Here is a 16,938-nt window from a genome sequence, read left to right as displayed (position 1 = left end):
CAAGTGTATTTACTAACCTTACTATAGATAAAAGGGGGTTCTGTAAACGAGATGTTCATTAAGCGTTTTCTGTTACCATTACAATTGTACGAACCCCAACTGCTGACACTTTAGTTTTTCTTTTTTTGTTTAGTTTCTGCCTAGTTTCTACAGTTATATCCTATCAGAAACGTTAAATTTTTATATTTGACCGCTTAATATAATGTTTTAATTTAAAAATTTAGTTAAAAATTAATAAAAAAGAATGCATAAAATTGCTTAAAATTGCTTAAAATGGAGGTTAGTCGCATGGTAAGAGTGGTGGAGAAGGAGCATTTTTATATAATTTAAACGCTTAGTAAAGAGATTTAAATTGAAAATATTGCAAAATTATTCAATAATATTGAATCAGCAAACTGTCAAAAATTTTTATGTGACGTAAATTTGAAAAATTTTCCGCAAATTTACTTAAAAACGAAGTCAATTTGAACGTGTTAAGCCGTAAAAAAACCAAAGAAAATACTTATATACGTACATAATAAAACGAATTTTATATAAAATTATCATCTAATTTTGCATTATAAATACTTTATACAGGTTATATTATAATTTTACATAATAATATATAGAGATTTAACATTGTACAGGTTTATTACGAAGACTTTTTATCAGCCTGTAGAGGCCTTTATACGCTGCTAAAATATCGATTTTTAATTATGTTTACTTTAATATAAGCTTAAAAATCATTTAAATTATTAATAAATAAGCTTACTTATCAACCTCCAGCGTGCCGAGTTGAAAATTAAGGAATGTCAACTGGATAATGTCACCAAATTCATCTCCATCGGCCAAGAAGGTGATTTTGCAAACGTAAGGTTGCGATCTTGGAAACTTTTCAGTAATTCTCAAAGGATATTTGATATCGATCTCACCGTAATAAGTGCGGTTACAACCTAAAAAAATAAGGAAAAAATATAAGAAAAGTTGATTAGAAGAAAGGGCAAACAATAACGCTTAGAAACCGCGTTAAGAGGAAGTGCAGTAAGGGAATATAAGTCGGAGAGAAAAGGAAATAAATCATAACTACTTCCTGTACCATCATTTTACTTCCATGTTGACATCTATACCGCTTTCTGGCTCGCAGATATCATCTGTGTGTTTCCTTTTGCCCTTAAGGAAAAGTAATGATCCAGAAAGTAGCACCGAGTCTCGCATCACCCATGTGTATAGACGGTTGCTGTGTTGAGCTGTATCGCTTTCCCCCCTTTTTTTGAAAGAAACGAATCTAGTTTAAGGAAAAATAAGGCACAGAATGGATACAAAACTCTATTTTATCGCGGAGTGCCAATTTTTCTTGATTTCAATGGCGTTGCATTGCCATTCTTTTTCGGAGTTGGAGCTTCTGGTGTAACGTTATAAACGGGATTATTCCCGTGTAACGTTATAGAGAGGTGCGATATTTGAATTTTTTGACGAGTGTTAAATCGGGGTGGGACGTTAAATCGCTTTCGTAGGGTACTATGCGCGGGTTTTTTAAGATGGCCAAGCAGTAGATAAGTTTTCGGATTCTTAGAATGGTGTTACTAAAAACTAAGCTAAGCTTCAGGTATTTTTTAGATTAAAATTAACTTTTTAAGACAATTCATTGTAATGTTCTTATGCATACAATCCTATCATTTCTTGCTTTAAATTAAGGTTTTTCTTAAGTAGTAACTAGTTCTAGCGGCATTGATATTTCGTGAGCAACACACGAATATTTATCCTAATGAAATGTATGACAAGAAAATTCGAACGCTTATAACAGAAACGGGATTTGAATTTTTCTTTGATTTTGTAAGAAAACATCGAAATATTCTCAAAATTTTTAGCAAAACACGTTATCAAACTAAAGCTTTCTAGCAAAGCAAGATACAAAGCATCTACGACGTTTAAAGAAAAATCTGTTTATTTTAACAATATTTCAACAAAAATTAGAAATTTCTAGAATTCCTTAAACTTCCCAACAAATATAGACTTTCTAACAATGCAGACATCCCAACAAATGCAGACTTTCCAACAATGCAGGCATCCGAAAAAATGCAGACTTTCCAACAATGCAGACATCCGAAAAAATGCAGACTTTCCAACAATGCAGACATCCCAACAAATGCAGACTTTCCAACAATGCAGACTTCCCAACAAATGCAGACTTTCCAACAAAGCAGACTTCCTAACAAATGCATACTTTTCAGCGATGCAGACTTTCCAACAATGCAGACTTCCCAACAAATGCAGACTTTCCAACAATGCAGACTTCCCAACAAATGCAGACTTTCCAACAAAGCAGACTTCCTAACAAATGCATACTTTTCAGCGATGCAGACTTTCCAACAATGCAGACTTCCCAACAAATGCAGACTTTCCAACAATGCAGACTTCCCAACAAATGCAGACTTTCCAACAAAGCAGACTTCCTAACAAATGCATACTTTTCAGCGATGCAGACTTTCCAACAATGCAGACTTCCCAACAAATGCAGACTTTCCAACAATGCAGACTTCCCAACAAATGCAGACTTTCCAACAAAGCAGACTTCCTAACAAATGCATACTTTTCAGCAATGCAGACTTTCCACCAATGCAGACTTCCCAACAAATGCAGACTTCTCAACAAATGCAGACTTCCCATTAACAAATTTATAATATACACGAACATACTTCAACATGAACTAACTAAAACACGAAGAACAAAAAGCAGACTTAATCGATACTTTTCCAGCAACACGTTCATAAACACATTAACATAATTAATTCGAGATTCGAATTAAATTTACATATTTATCGCAAGGACAAAAAGGCGAAAAAATCAATAAAAGATAAACATTAATACATTAAAGCGTACTTTAAAAAAAATATATATATAGAAAGGAAGCATTAGGAACAGTTCTTAGTGAAGTAAACTTTCAAAGAATACATTTTAAAAGCGAATTTGACACATTCTATTTTACATTTTCTTATCGTTTAGTATCAATTCTTTGCATTTTTACAAATGCAGAATATTAATAAGTCAGTCAATCAGTCAGTCGATGTTATTTTTATTGCTTAAGATACGTTTGCATGTTCGACTTTCTATTCTATAAATCATTTGATATTCTAAATTCCAGGATTTATATTATGTTTTTTTTTATCTTCTTCATCATCTTCTCTTCCTTTTTTTCTTTTATAAATTATGCAAATTTTGAAACTGAACATCTCTGAATTGTATTCTTTCCATTATTTTTTTCGAAGTGTGTTTCATAAATAATGATCCTATCAAAGAGTAAAAACCGATATGTATATATTTCCCCCCTTTTTTTATCTCCCTGACAGATGAGAAATGAATAGAAATGCTAAATTTTTAGCTGTTGCTTGCTTTTCATGGGGTTCAACATGTTTGGATTCGAAAATTTATTTGTATCTTTCGAATTCTTTGCACAGAATGCCGTATTTATGTCGTATCGAGTTCTGTGACATGAATTTTTCGCTGTAGATATCAGTGTGAATTTGTGAATAAGTTTGCATTGTCTTATTTCGAATTCTTCGGGAAAATTTGCACTATTTAGTGCAATTTTTTGGTAAGTAATTTAGAGCCATTTTGCTGTAAATTATCAGTAAAATTTTGCGGTATTTTATTACATTCTCTGTTGAAATATTTACACTGTTTTGTTCCAAATTATTTACCAAAATTTCTGCTATTTTGCAAAAGAAGTTTTGCACCAGTTTTCTGCAAATTATTTGACGAAATTTTCACCTAATTCGCTACAATTATTTATGAAAATTTGCGATATTTTATGCAAATGTTTTGTTGAAATTTGTACTGTTTTTTTTCAAATTATTTGCGGCACTTTCACTTAAATCTTTTCGCAGAAATACCGAAGTTTCAAATTCCATACAAATATGAACTTTTCTTTTATAAAATATTCTGTAAAAATATGCAAAGACCATTCCATTCTCTAAAACTACATGAAAGCATTGATTGAAATACTTTGCAAGTCAGTGTACTTAAACTAATAATTCCCTATATTTTCTGCAAAAATATAAGAACAATCTTACAAATTATATGCAGAAACATGCACTGATACTATTCTTAATACTCTTGCATTAAATTTTTCAGTCAAAATTGCACAATTTTTCCAAATTTTCCAATTTTAAAATCTTGCAAACAAACTGGCAATGACACTTCTATATACTTAACGTTAATTTGCAGGAATTTTAACAATTTTGCACCGTATTTTCAGTCGAGATCTTCGTATAAATGGTACAATAGAACTTTTCACTCGTTCTTTATTTTGCTACACCCCAAAACTTTTGATTTAATTTAAGATAATTTAACGTTAACTCGATTTAAACTTATCAAGAAGGTAGATATATACCTATCTCCTTTATAAAAACTTATTAAATGAAAGAGTAGAAGCAACCAGATTGGATTTTACGACTAGTGCTTCTAACTTTTCACTTGTAAAGCGTAGTAAAAATGAGATAATTCTCTCCTCTGTTCTCACATAACTCCCTTTTTAGGCTTTCAAGACAATGTTCTTCGATGTGCTGACTGGACAAAAGATAGAGTTTAGCTGTCCCTCTTGGCTTCGAGACATTTTTCTTTCCAAAAAAATCCACAAAAAACACATCCAGGGTCGAGTTTATCCGTAAAGTAAGCACGTGTCGTCATTACATCCCTATTTAAAGTGCCTTATCTTTGAGATAAGCATCTTCGTCATCACTGTTCTCCTAGCTCCAGATATCTTATAATTAACCGCACAGATAAATTTAAACGTAATCTTAATTAATTAATTTTTAATTATCTTTATTAATTAAGGGTCCTAAGATAAGGAAACATCGAGATGACGGCGATTAAAGTTGCATAGATAATACTTTGATTTGTATAAAAGAGAATATTGTCGGGTTTGGTTATCTTCACAAATTTCTTAATTGCTTAATTTTGATAATTAAATAAGGAGATAATGTGATTTTAATTGTGTTTCCATTACTTAATTTCAATGTATACAATTATCTGCAACGATTTAATTTTTACAGCAGATAATTAGCTAATTATCTAAGCTAAGATAGTTGAGGTATTCATTTAGTTTATGTTGTAGAAACCAATTTCATTACGATTTAATTAGATAATAAAATATCTAATTATCTATTTAATTAACTTTTATCTAGTTTATATTATAAATTAACTGAGCAGATTATCTTATCTACTTTGCATTTACAGATAATCTGAGACAATCTTAAGTATTTTTCACGGTAATCTTAAGAATGTGAGCCAATTAAATAACTTTCTATGAGGATTTTTAAATAAAATATTTTATTAATATGATTATCTGAAACATTTAATGACTATTAATAAGATAATTAAGAGTTAAAGTAGATAATTAAACTAATAATATCCTAATTTTATTATAATCAGATGCATAGAATTTGAAAACCAGATAAGATAAGTTATTTATAAAGTATTAAGATTATTATCTATAAAATTATCTAATTTATTTTTTATCTACTCGATTAGATAATCAGGTAATTACTTTTTTTTTAAATTGCTTAATTAATTAAAGAAACTTTTCAATTAGATAAGATGAAACAACTTTACCTTGTTAAATTAACTACTTAGATAATAGGTAAAAATATCTCCCGTATAATTAATTAATTAATTATCTTAAAATTCAATTATAGATAAGACCCACACGAAGCACTTTACCTGAATTATCAAGTAAGCAAACTATAAATCACTTTCAGCATGGATAGATGATAACATCCCATTATCTAGCAATTATTTCTAGTGGATAAATCCTAAAGATAATTATCTGTCTTGTAGATAAAGGCAAGAGAGGGGGGCGTTTTGTTTAAAATCAAACAAATTATCCTCCATATCATAAATGGGAAGACCAAGAAAAATTAAAGTAATTATCCTTCATGTTTTAAAAGGGAAGATCGGGAGTGGAGTCAGAGTGAGAGGAGGAAGAGGAGGAGGAGGATGCTGGTGGAAGATGATAATTCATCAAAAGCGTGCCACCGTACGGGTATTCCATTAAAAAGAATGATGGATAAAAGATTTCTATGGACATTTTTATTTTATCTTCTTCAAACAACCATTAGCGACTTAGGTTACTTGGGTTAGTAATATTTCTTGAAAAAACATCAAAGTAATGTCATCTTATATCTAGTTACTATTGCACGTAGGGCCTTAAAATGTAAATACAAGTTATGTAAAAGTGTTTCTAAACACAAATTTTGTGCATTACCAAATAAATCATTTTTCCTTATACCCACTTAGATCGATAATGCTGAAGAAATTTTAGCTCTGCTATCTTCTTCTTGCCAAGGAAAATATCCAGATGGAGGAGAAATCCTCTGCTTTCCTTTTATTCTTTTTCTTTTCCCCCTGCTCTTCCTCCTCCTCCTCCTCCTCCTCCTCCTCTTTCTCTCTCTTCTGCTTTATTAATAAATCTCGTTTGTTAGAATTTTTGCTCGATATCTGATTTTTCATACGTTCTTATTCATTTATTTTAATAATGATTCGAAAACTGATGCCGTTACAGTTGATATGATGCATTTAGAAATGATATTTATGAGCATTTTACTGAAATTATCCAGATTTCTACATTAATAACGTCCAGATGAGAATGTTTATTGTTTATATACGTAGTTTTAGTAATTGCTTATCAAATTCTTTCGCTATTTTAAGCGTATTATGTTTCGTTTTAACGTGGAGGTATTCGTAAGAATGAGGATGGAGAGGATGGGATTTCTCATCATCTACAAGAAAAGTGATAAGTAGGAGAGCGAAAAATGTAAGAAACTGAATGATAATGAAAACAATCTAGAGGAAAAATATGGTAAATGACCATGGCAACACGCAAGAATCATTGAAGCGAGTAAATATCATCCACGAATATGATGAGTAACGAATGAGATGTACTGTACAGTACGAAAGATATCATTATAGAAAACGAGAATACGAGAGATTTTTGTATAAATAATGAACCCATCTTCTACACTAATAATAATAATAATATACGAGAAAAGATAAGAGCAGTTCTGTAAAACATTACACACACCTTAAAAGCGGTAACAAAATCAGGAGAAGTATAATAAACAATGCAAAAAATGGGATATTTACGCGGCAATTGTGGTTACCTTAATTATTTTCCTGTAGCCAGCGTAACGGTTACGAGGCAATGGTAACAATGGAGTCAACCTGGAAAGTAATTCGAATTGATTATTCTGTGATACTTACTCGTACATCCTTCGACTTCGTCAGAGCCTTCTCCACAGTCGTCTGTGCCGTCACAATACTTGCTGAGACTGATGCATCTGCCGTTAGCACAAGTGAACTCTGACACACGACAGCTGGGGACCTCGTCCAGCATCCCGGGAACCGTTGCGAGACATACAAATAGTAAAACCCATGGAGTTGGCTTCCATCCCATCGTTTTCTAGATGTCAAGACATTGAGTTCAGTTTGTCATTCTGTGGATAGAAAAGAAGATAACACAATTAGTACCATAAAAGCATTAAATAGATTATAGGACATATCTTTGTCGATTTTGACAGCTACCGGTCATCAACAATTCTATTTACCAGGCGAGAAACCGTTGCAGATAAGAGTACAGTCAAACCTTGTAATAGTGCTTCCCTTCTATAACGCCAATACTAACAAACTGATCTCCCTTTTAAGCGTTAAACACGCCTTCGTGAATGACTAAGCGTACAATTTTGCATTGTAAATGGACATTATTATCGAAGCACGTGATTTTCAAACTTTCAGTTCCTTCGGTTTAGCGCTTTGTTTATACGGTAACGCGACAATTGAGCGATCTGCTCCCCGGAAAGACCTTCTAAAGGAAATAGGGGTCACTTTCCATTAGAACGTGAAAACCCGGAAAACTCCACGTGTCCAGCTTGTTTGGAGGCGCGAACCCACGACCAACTAACAGTGTTTAATGGTTTTATTCACTAAGCCACTGGTAGACTTAAGTTTTGTGCCGACTTTTGTGACGCAATATTGAGGTTTGGCTACACTATTATCAACCACTATATTAATTTTTCAGTAAGTATGGATGGTTAATTAACCAATGACAGTTCTTGATTTTTATCATCGATCAGATAATGCGTTTAAATTTATTATTTTCTGATTTATGCAATAAATTCGAAGCTCACAAAATGCAATTTTTAATAAAGCTAGCTTTATGCCATGTAACAGACAATAAATTAACACGCCAAGTCTTTTTAAATTCACACCATACAGCATTATGACTTTACATGCCGTTTGTTAAACAAGATAATTACTTACTCCGACGTTGATTGCGTTAGAAGATAATGAAAAATCTATTTGATTATCGTCACTCAAACAATTTTTAAATCATTTTAATTATTCCAGCGTAACCTTCATTTAAGAAGCCCCCAAAAAACGTCGTTTGCTGCGCAACGTTTGTCGCCGTTATTTAATTAACTGGGGAAAAGGTGACGATAATTTTATGAGTAACATATTAATAATAGTTACCTCAATATTGGAGCTTAAACAAACACTTTTTAAACTACTTTTATTCAGTGTTAACCTCGCAGCGTAACCTTTGTTTAAAAAGCCTAAAAAATTTAAGTTTTCTGCCTAGTGCTTGTGGTGTTTAGTTAATTAATTGTACGAGAAGTAAACAGAATTGGGTGTGGGCATATTAGCAATAAATGCTTCTGTAGTAACATCTTGAATTGTTATAACCGGGTTTACATTCATGGAATAATTAATAATGTAACGCATAGGCAATCTTTCAGATGGAGGGCCTATTGGGAGGATTTAATACGTAAATAGGGACCAGTTTCCCTGAAAACATGGCAATTTCACTTGGCCACTCCGTTGCTGAGACGCGAACCCGCGATTAACCACCAGTGTTTAGTGGTTTTATTCACTGGTAAACGTCTGTGCACCAAACTAATAACACAGTAACACTGTAACATTATTTCAGTTTAACCTTCGTTTAGGAACCCTCAAAAATTGTTTAAAGTTTGTATTAGTTATTTAATTAAGAATGAAAGACAATAACATGGTGGTTTCGATGGGATACACAACGCAATACATGAGCGATCAACCAGGAGAAGAGTGTCTATAGTACCTTAACCTCTAGGTGTTTGAAATGCGGAGAATTCCCGGATATAACGTTTATTTGGAGTGATTGGTCGGTGGTTTGTATTCTGTAACGCCACACGTGGAATTCCTTCCAGGAAAACTTTCTAAAGGAAATACCCCTATTTAAGAGTTACAAAGGTGGATAAAACCCGGAAAACTTCACGTTACCATCCCATTGGCAAGGCGTGAACCCACGATCAACTATAGCAGTTGGACGTAAAGACAATTGCACGCGACACACATTAACAATACAAGAACGGTTCCAACGAACCGAGCATCGAAGCATTATGGCAGCGTAAACTTGGTCTGGGAAGCCCCAAAACTTGCCTAAGGTTAAACGTAATTATTCAACTAATTTGGCAAGAGTTAAAGACGTTCGCACGCAACACACGATTCACAATAAATTCTTCTATAGTAGCATTACCGGAAGGTTCATCAATGGTTATAATGAAGTGTGCATCGAAATTTTAGAAAGAGAATAATTTATAACGTCGATAGTTTAATCGATTCAAATATTTCCAACCAGGGAATTTAAGTGGAAAGACCAACCAAACTTAATAGTAAATAATGAATAGTAATGGTAAAATGTTAAACAAATTTAATAAACTGTTTGATAATTCCCGACAAACAGAAATCATTCGATAATTTTAAAATCTCTTTAATTTATTTAAATGTCGTTATAACGGCGTTTTAATTATAATCAATTAATCATTTTCTATGATTAAAATATTTTTAATTACATAAAAATAAGAGAAAATGCATAGCAAATGGAGGGTTATTAATCATTTTTATGATGATGTAAAGAAGTTTTCCAATGCAAACAACTCGCTTAAATATATAATTGATTATCATTATTCTTTGATTTTATAAAGATAATAAATTTATAAATTTAAAAAATAATAATAAAATAAAATAAAATTTACTAAAGTTAATTAAAATTACGATTATAAAGAATTTCTTCGACAAGTATGGAAATTCTTATAGAATTCCTGATGGAAATTCTATGAGAATTCCTGATGAATTTTTATGGGAATGTTATAAAATATTGCATAAATGAACATTTTATGGTTTTATTAAATAAATAAAATTAATTCCAGGCTTTAAATTTCATAAAATATTAGAAAATTCTAATTCAATTCTTCGAATGAATGTCATCTTGTGTGTGAGTTGCTATAGATGAATCCATCTTGTAAATGGGATTTCTTACGAAACGTGTCAAAGAATTATTTTAAAATCTTTATTATATAAACTAGGATTTATTGAGACCCTTGAATATTAAAAAATTCATGGAAAATTCTAATTAATTTCTTCGAGAAATGTCTTCTTCACAAAGTAAATTCGCTTTGCTAATCATTGAATATACATGAAAATGGCTACAAAATATTGTCAGAAAAATAGTTTGAATTTGTTGTTATAAAAATCAGAACATTTTCTAGCTTTTAAATATTAAAAACATTAGAAAATTTAATTAATTTCTTCATAAAATGTCAACATAACAAATTCATCTGCAGTTAGTTATGGATGAGTTTCATAGAGGAATTTCTATAAGAAGACTTAAAAATATATATTTAAACAATATCTTGGAGGATTTATTACACAAATTTTAATGTTTCAAGAGTATTAAGTATTACAAAATATTAGAAAATTTAATTAATTTCTTCTAAAAATGCCATTTTTCCATCCACAAGGCTTGCTCATATGCAGCAAATAAATCAGCTTTGTAAACGAATTTGTATGCTAAAAGCTTGTTAAAGAAATATTTTTAAAGCTTTATTAAACAAATATAAGGATTTTAAAACTTTAAATATAACAAAATATTCGAAAATTTAATTATTTTTATCAAAAAAAAATGTCTTTTTTTTCTGCGCGTTAACCATGGACGAATCGATGAAAAAGACTTCAAAACATCGTTTAAATAAATATTTTTAAGAATTTATTGCATAAATTAGAGAAATTTTAAGACTTAAAAATATTAGAAAATGTTCGAAAATTTAATATAGAATATTTTATAAAGTTTCCAAACATAAATTTACTTTATGTTACTGAATTTTGGGAATTTTGACGATAAAATTAAATGATATTTCGATATTTTGAAATATTTGCAAATTCAAAATATCTTCGACAATTTAATATTAGAATATTTCACCAAATTCCCACAAATACTTAAAATATTTCAAGAAAATTTATGATCTAATCATATTCCAGAAACCTTCAAAAATCTATGCTTTAAGATATTTCATAAATTTCCAAGAATTCAAAATAATGGCAAAATTACTTTTCGTATATTTAATGAATTTGAAATATCGCATTATATCGATGTTAAGAAGCATCAAGCTTTAAATGAGTCATCCGACCGCTCTGAAGGGGGGATCCAGGTTCGAATCCCTGACGAGCAACTTCGCGGAAATTTTTCATGACCATTTAATCTCGAATTGGATGGGTCTCCTGGGCCTGGTAGAACCCGCAGTGAGTGCGAATAAGAATCCCTTTTTATGCCCTCTACGAATAAAAAGGTGTAGATATACACAAAGATAGAAAAAATGTTCATCTAATTTTTAACAAATATTCCCTTTTTAATGGGCTCTTGAATGGATAAACCACTGAAAACTAGTCGCGGGTTCATGCCTCCCCACGTAAAGAGTTTTCCACGTTTTTTCACGTGTTTAACACATAAATAGGGGCCTGTTTCCTATAGAAAATCAACCCGGGAGGCGTTACACACGTGAAGAAAACCCGCATGGCAACACTGTTGATCAGGCACAAACCCGCTTCCAGTGTTTAGTGATTCTATCCACTCAGCTACAGTGCATCATTGTACAAATTTATGAATGTAAATCATAAACAGTATATGTGTACATTACTTATAACACAAATAAGCACGTTTAACTGACTTCAAGGCCTCCTTGTATATTTAAAACTAAAATAAAATTCTGAAATACCAACTGATTAAATTTTTGATTTTATAAAATCCTTTTATCTTATCGAAAATTTGAATTCAAAAATATTTAATATTGATTTTTTTTATTGTATTTTCAGAAAATTTTATTCTATTTTATCAATTTCCAATTTTAAAATAATCATTATCTATGCATAGATCAATTTATTTTCCTTTCTTTTACATTAACTTTTAGTATCTACCGAAATACAACTTTTCTTTAACTGAAAACGAAGTTTCATTTATTTTATTTTTTAAAAAAAGAAACTTTGTAAAATTTTCCCAAAAAATTATTTAAAATTAATTAAATTCGATTCAAGAAGAAATTTATTTAGAAAAAAAAAAAATAATTTGAAAAAGTTAGTTATAGAAAAATCGAAATTTTGGGTCGAATTTTCAACCTTAAATTTTCTTAATTTCCCTCATTTAAGCTAATAATATTTTCAAATAAGTTGTCAATTGTATTAAACGCATTAGAAATTAATTTTAAAATTTTCTACCCTAAATTTCTTTAAAATTTCCCTAAATTTCCCTTATTTAAGCTAGTAATATTTTTAAATAAGTTGTCAATTGTATTAAACGCATTAGAAATTAATTTTAAAATTTTCTACCCTAAATTTCTTTAAAATTTCCCTAAATTTCCCTTATTTAAGCTAGTAATATTTTTAAATAAGTTGTCAATTGTATTAAACGCAATAGAAATTAATTTTAAAATTTTCTACCCTAAATTTCTTTAAAATTTCCCTAAATTTACCTAATTTCCCTAACTTTCACAACAGTATTTTAACGAATTGTCAATTTCGTTAAAATGAATAGAAATTGATTTATTTTCTAACGAATTAAAAATAGAAATTGACAATTTAAGGCGTAAGAAAACTCAAGAAACTGACATATTTCCCTAGAATTTTCATTTCTTTCCGTCAATATCCTGTATTATCCTCAAACAGAACTTTATTTTCCCTGATTTTTCCCTTTTTTTCCTCAATTAAAAATATATCATTAATATTCTCAGTTTTGTTAAGTGTAATAAAAAACTAGCAATTTAAATGTTATAAAATGTTTATTTTTCGTATTTAACTGGATAAAAAACTGAAAATTATGCAATTTTGAGAATAAATGAAAAGAAAAAATGTCAGTTAGAGCTATAGAAAACATTTCGCTAAATTTTCCTCCGAATATTTACATAAATTCTTAAACGTTATTCAGTAATTTAGACTTAAGAGAAGTAAAAATTCTTAAAAACATTCCCTCCATACCTTTAGAAACATAAGTAAGATATAAAAAAATAAACAATTTCTTCAGAAATTTCTCGAAATATGTACTTATTTGGCTTTTTAAAATTTTTTTTTTTTATATAAATTCCATACTGTTCTATGTCGAACGTTACTTGAAGCAAAACCTTGTTGACTTCTTTTATTACTTGAAGGTAACGGGATATGACTGAAAAGCAAAGCAATTTCCAAAATATAAGCCTTGAATAGTGAACATTTATCCATGTAGAGTCGGAAAATTCTTCCACTCTTCGGTTTATGACAAAAACTAAACTTAAGATTGCACGATGCGATTCAAAACTATCTTTACCCCCTTCTCTCTTTCTCTCTTGAATAGCAATGAGGCAGAAAATGCTTTGCTTTACTTTCTTTCGGTCTACAAACCCGTCTTGTTGCTACAAATTTTACAAAAAAAAAAAAAAAATTCCACTTGAATAGTAAAATATATATATATATATTCAACAGTTATCGTTATGTATGCTGTTGCTGCATAAAATTACAATTTTAAATATATATTTTTCTTAAATTTTATTTTATTTTTTGCATACTTATTAATGGTAAAATTCTTGAAAGAAAAAATAGTAGGAGGTAAAAATTATAATAAATTTCCTTGTATTTTATTGTTTAATTTTATGTAAGAAATGACAATCTCTGAGGTGGAGGGAGGGAGATCGAAATCGTTGTGAATTATAGAATGTCATTAGAGAATTTTCGAAACAGTTGTAAACAGAAATATTCTCTTAAGTTGTCATAACAATGGAATCTTGACAAAATACATTTACTTTCAAGAGTTATTTTTCTATCGATTTGCTTACCTAACGTTAAAACCTACTGCTGATAGCCATTGTTAACTGTAATAGCATTTGTCGAAGATTAAAACAATTTCTACGTCCTCCTCATTCAAAATAATTTTATTTATTTATTTTTTTAGGAAATATAAAAATTGAAGCAACCAAAAATTCTTTTTATATATAACTTACTTCTATATTAAATTAGGTACACATTAAATTTAAATTTATTATGAATATTGGTTATATTCCTTTATGTAGAAATAAATTAGTTAAAAGTAAATTATACATTATACTGTGTAATTAACATACACAGGATGAAGTAGAAGTCAGTAAAAGTCATTCTGTATGGTTGTTAAATTATATTTGTGTGTTTTAGATGCATACTAAACGCGTACTGTATCTAGTATGTACTACATGTGTTTAGTATGTGTATGCACATACTAAACACGTACTGAATCTAGTATACAGTACTGTACTTGTGTTTATTATGCGTATACAGTACAAGGCTGTATGTTCTAGATGAATACTAAACACGTATTGTATCTAGTACGCAGCGCATGTGTTTAGTATGTGTATACAGTACAATACATGTAAAAGTACACAGTACAGTACATTTGTGAATACAATAAACATTATGATTTTTCAGCAACCCTTTATAAATGTTTATTTTAGGAACAAATTTTCTCGATTTGTTTCTATTGTAGCATTGTCACATCGTTGTGGGCCAAATAAATGATTAAATTAAACGTAATTTTAAAAAAATTACACAAAAATACTGATAAAAATATAAATATTACTGATTAATTAAAAACATTTAATAAGAGAAAGTGGTTTTAAAACACACTAAGGTAGTAATTCTGCAAGATTTTATCCATGTTCATACTAAATTCATTCATAAAATTTGTATGATGGTCCTATTTGATTTACTTCTACAGTAACATAATGTTGTTAATATAAGATACAATGCTTTTAGGATACATAAAAGATATCTATACGTGTGTGTACCGTAACACTTCCTGTCGATAACTCTTTATACCGATATCATATTATACGCATTAATAGAATTACTACACTTTTGCTACAACGGTTAATGACGTTATAGCAGCATAAGAACGTGAATAATTCTAAGGAGAATCTATTAAGATACACCAGATCAACCCTCGACTTTATCTATTTTGTATTTAGTAATTCATCACACATAAATTAATAAGAATGGAAACGTTACTGTAACATCAGCTTGCAATGTTTGTTAACAAAGGGGATAAGAAGGAGAAGAAGAAAGAAAAAATAAAATAAAACATAGAAGACAACAAGTATCGATCGGCGTGCATGCTAGTAAGTTTTATTGAAGAACCACCAGGATATCCTGTTTCTGTCCAGTACGGTAGATAGTCACACACAGAGTAATGATGTCTCTCTTCCTTATCTATAGATACTCTCACGTCTTGTAACATTTCGATACACAGTGTGTAGATAATAATGAAACACTACTTTTCCTGTGGTGTAACAAAATCCCGTATAAGATCTGTACTTCTGCTCTGCTAATCTGTTTACTAAGACATGGCCACGGATACGAGTGTACTGAAGTGAGTAGAAGCGTGTCGAAATAAACAATACTTTAGGTCCATAAGCCAACAGATTGCATAAGTTATTAGAGGGGTGATTGCGCTGCAATTTGAAAAATTTTTACACCTATAAATTCCCACTGTCTGGCTGTCTGACTGTCTGTTCTTATTCTCAAGAACGGTGGTAGATAGATGACCGGCACGACTCTGTTGTTGTCAGGAAAAGTATGATGTAAAGGGGAAGACGCTACTAATTTGAAATCGAGAGCATATATTTTAAATTAAATAAATTTAAAATATGATTACAAATTGAATGTCACAATAAATAATTGCTCGTTAATGTTATTTTTCTCTATCGTTTCTAAGAGACATATTGTTTATGTCTATGGATTTCTGGTGTTTTTATCCTGACCTCCTTCGGGACAGATTTCTTGTTCTTCTTGTTTTCTTTAGGGATTGGTTTCTTGCGCTTCTTTAGAACATGTTCACGCCATTCTACATACTACAGCTCTTCTGTGGACTGACAACTTACTTTTCCCCCTTGTTGAAGTTGCTAGGAAAGAATAAAATCTATGCCATCTTTTATAGGTCTTTCCCCTTTTAACAGATTGAGAACGTAGAGAGCAATGCTTCAAGTTAATAGAGTGACATTTTACTTCACTTTTCAGAAAAGTTTAATACAAAACTCGTGTTTTAACACTTGAAAAAGTGTAGAATAATAAATTCTTTCACGTTTACGACAAAATTTCTTATCGAAAGGGCATAAACCTTCGAAATAAATGCGATTTATAAATCGCACTTACTCAAATGCAACCGCATCTCACTACCAATTTGCTTCTGTCTCGAATTATCAGCGGCGTGTCACTTTGTCACTCGCATCACGTGACGTTCCGTCAACCATCTACCCCAATTGCTAGTTGACGCCATGTTAACGTCACTTCGATTCACCTTACTGACTAAACATTAAATCTAATCAGTACAACCTTATGCCATTAGCGTGTAGGGTAACTATCCCGGAGTTACGTCACTCACAAAAGGGTCTTTGTTTTCCTTAAAAGGTCTTTCTGATGGCTTTTAATGGAAAATTACTAAAAGGAGTGGCTTTTTAAGCATTAAAAGCCAATTTTTCACGTCTAAATTTTTAGGTTATTTTCTTAAAATTTTTAATTTTAATGTTTATATTATAAAAACAAATCATTTAAATGTCGAATCCACGCTCGCATCTAATCATATTTTAAAGCCCTCCTACATAAAAT

The 16,938-nt window shown here is 30.5% G+C and overlaps 1 protein-coding gene across 1 annotated transcript in view; it reads right to left on the bottom strand.

Moving 5' to 3' along the window:
* Positions 1-16,938, bottom strand: part of LOC136972828 (uncharacterized) — a 96,272-nt gene that overhangs the window by 3,650 nt on the left and 75,684 nt on the right. The window contains exons 2-3 of the mRNA XM_067267464.1: positions 7,237-7,469; positions 752-932 (exon numbers count right to left, since the gene is read on the bottom strand). Coding sequence (XP_067123565.1) covers positions 752-932; positions 7,237-7,429 — 374 coding nt within the window. The 5' untranslated portion in view covers positions 7,430-7,469. The remainder of the gene's footprint in view (positions 1-751; positions 933-7,236; positions 7,470-16,938) is intronic.

The sequence above is a fragment of the Centruroides vittatus genome, unplaced genomic scaffold (genome assembly GCF_030686945.1).
Source record: "Centruroides vittatus isolate TY-2023 unplaced genomic scaffold, ASM3068694v2 contig_3020, whole genome shotgun sequence".
NCBI lineage: Eukaryota > Metazoa > Arthropoda > Arachnida > Scorpiones > Buthidae > Centruroides > Centruroides vittatus.
The sequence above is the reverse complement of the archived record's forward strand: the minus strand, read 5'-3'. Positions and strand labels throughout refer to the sequence as shown.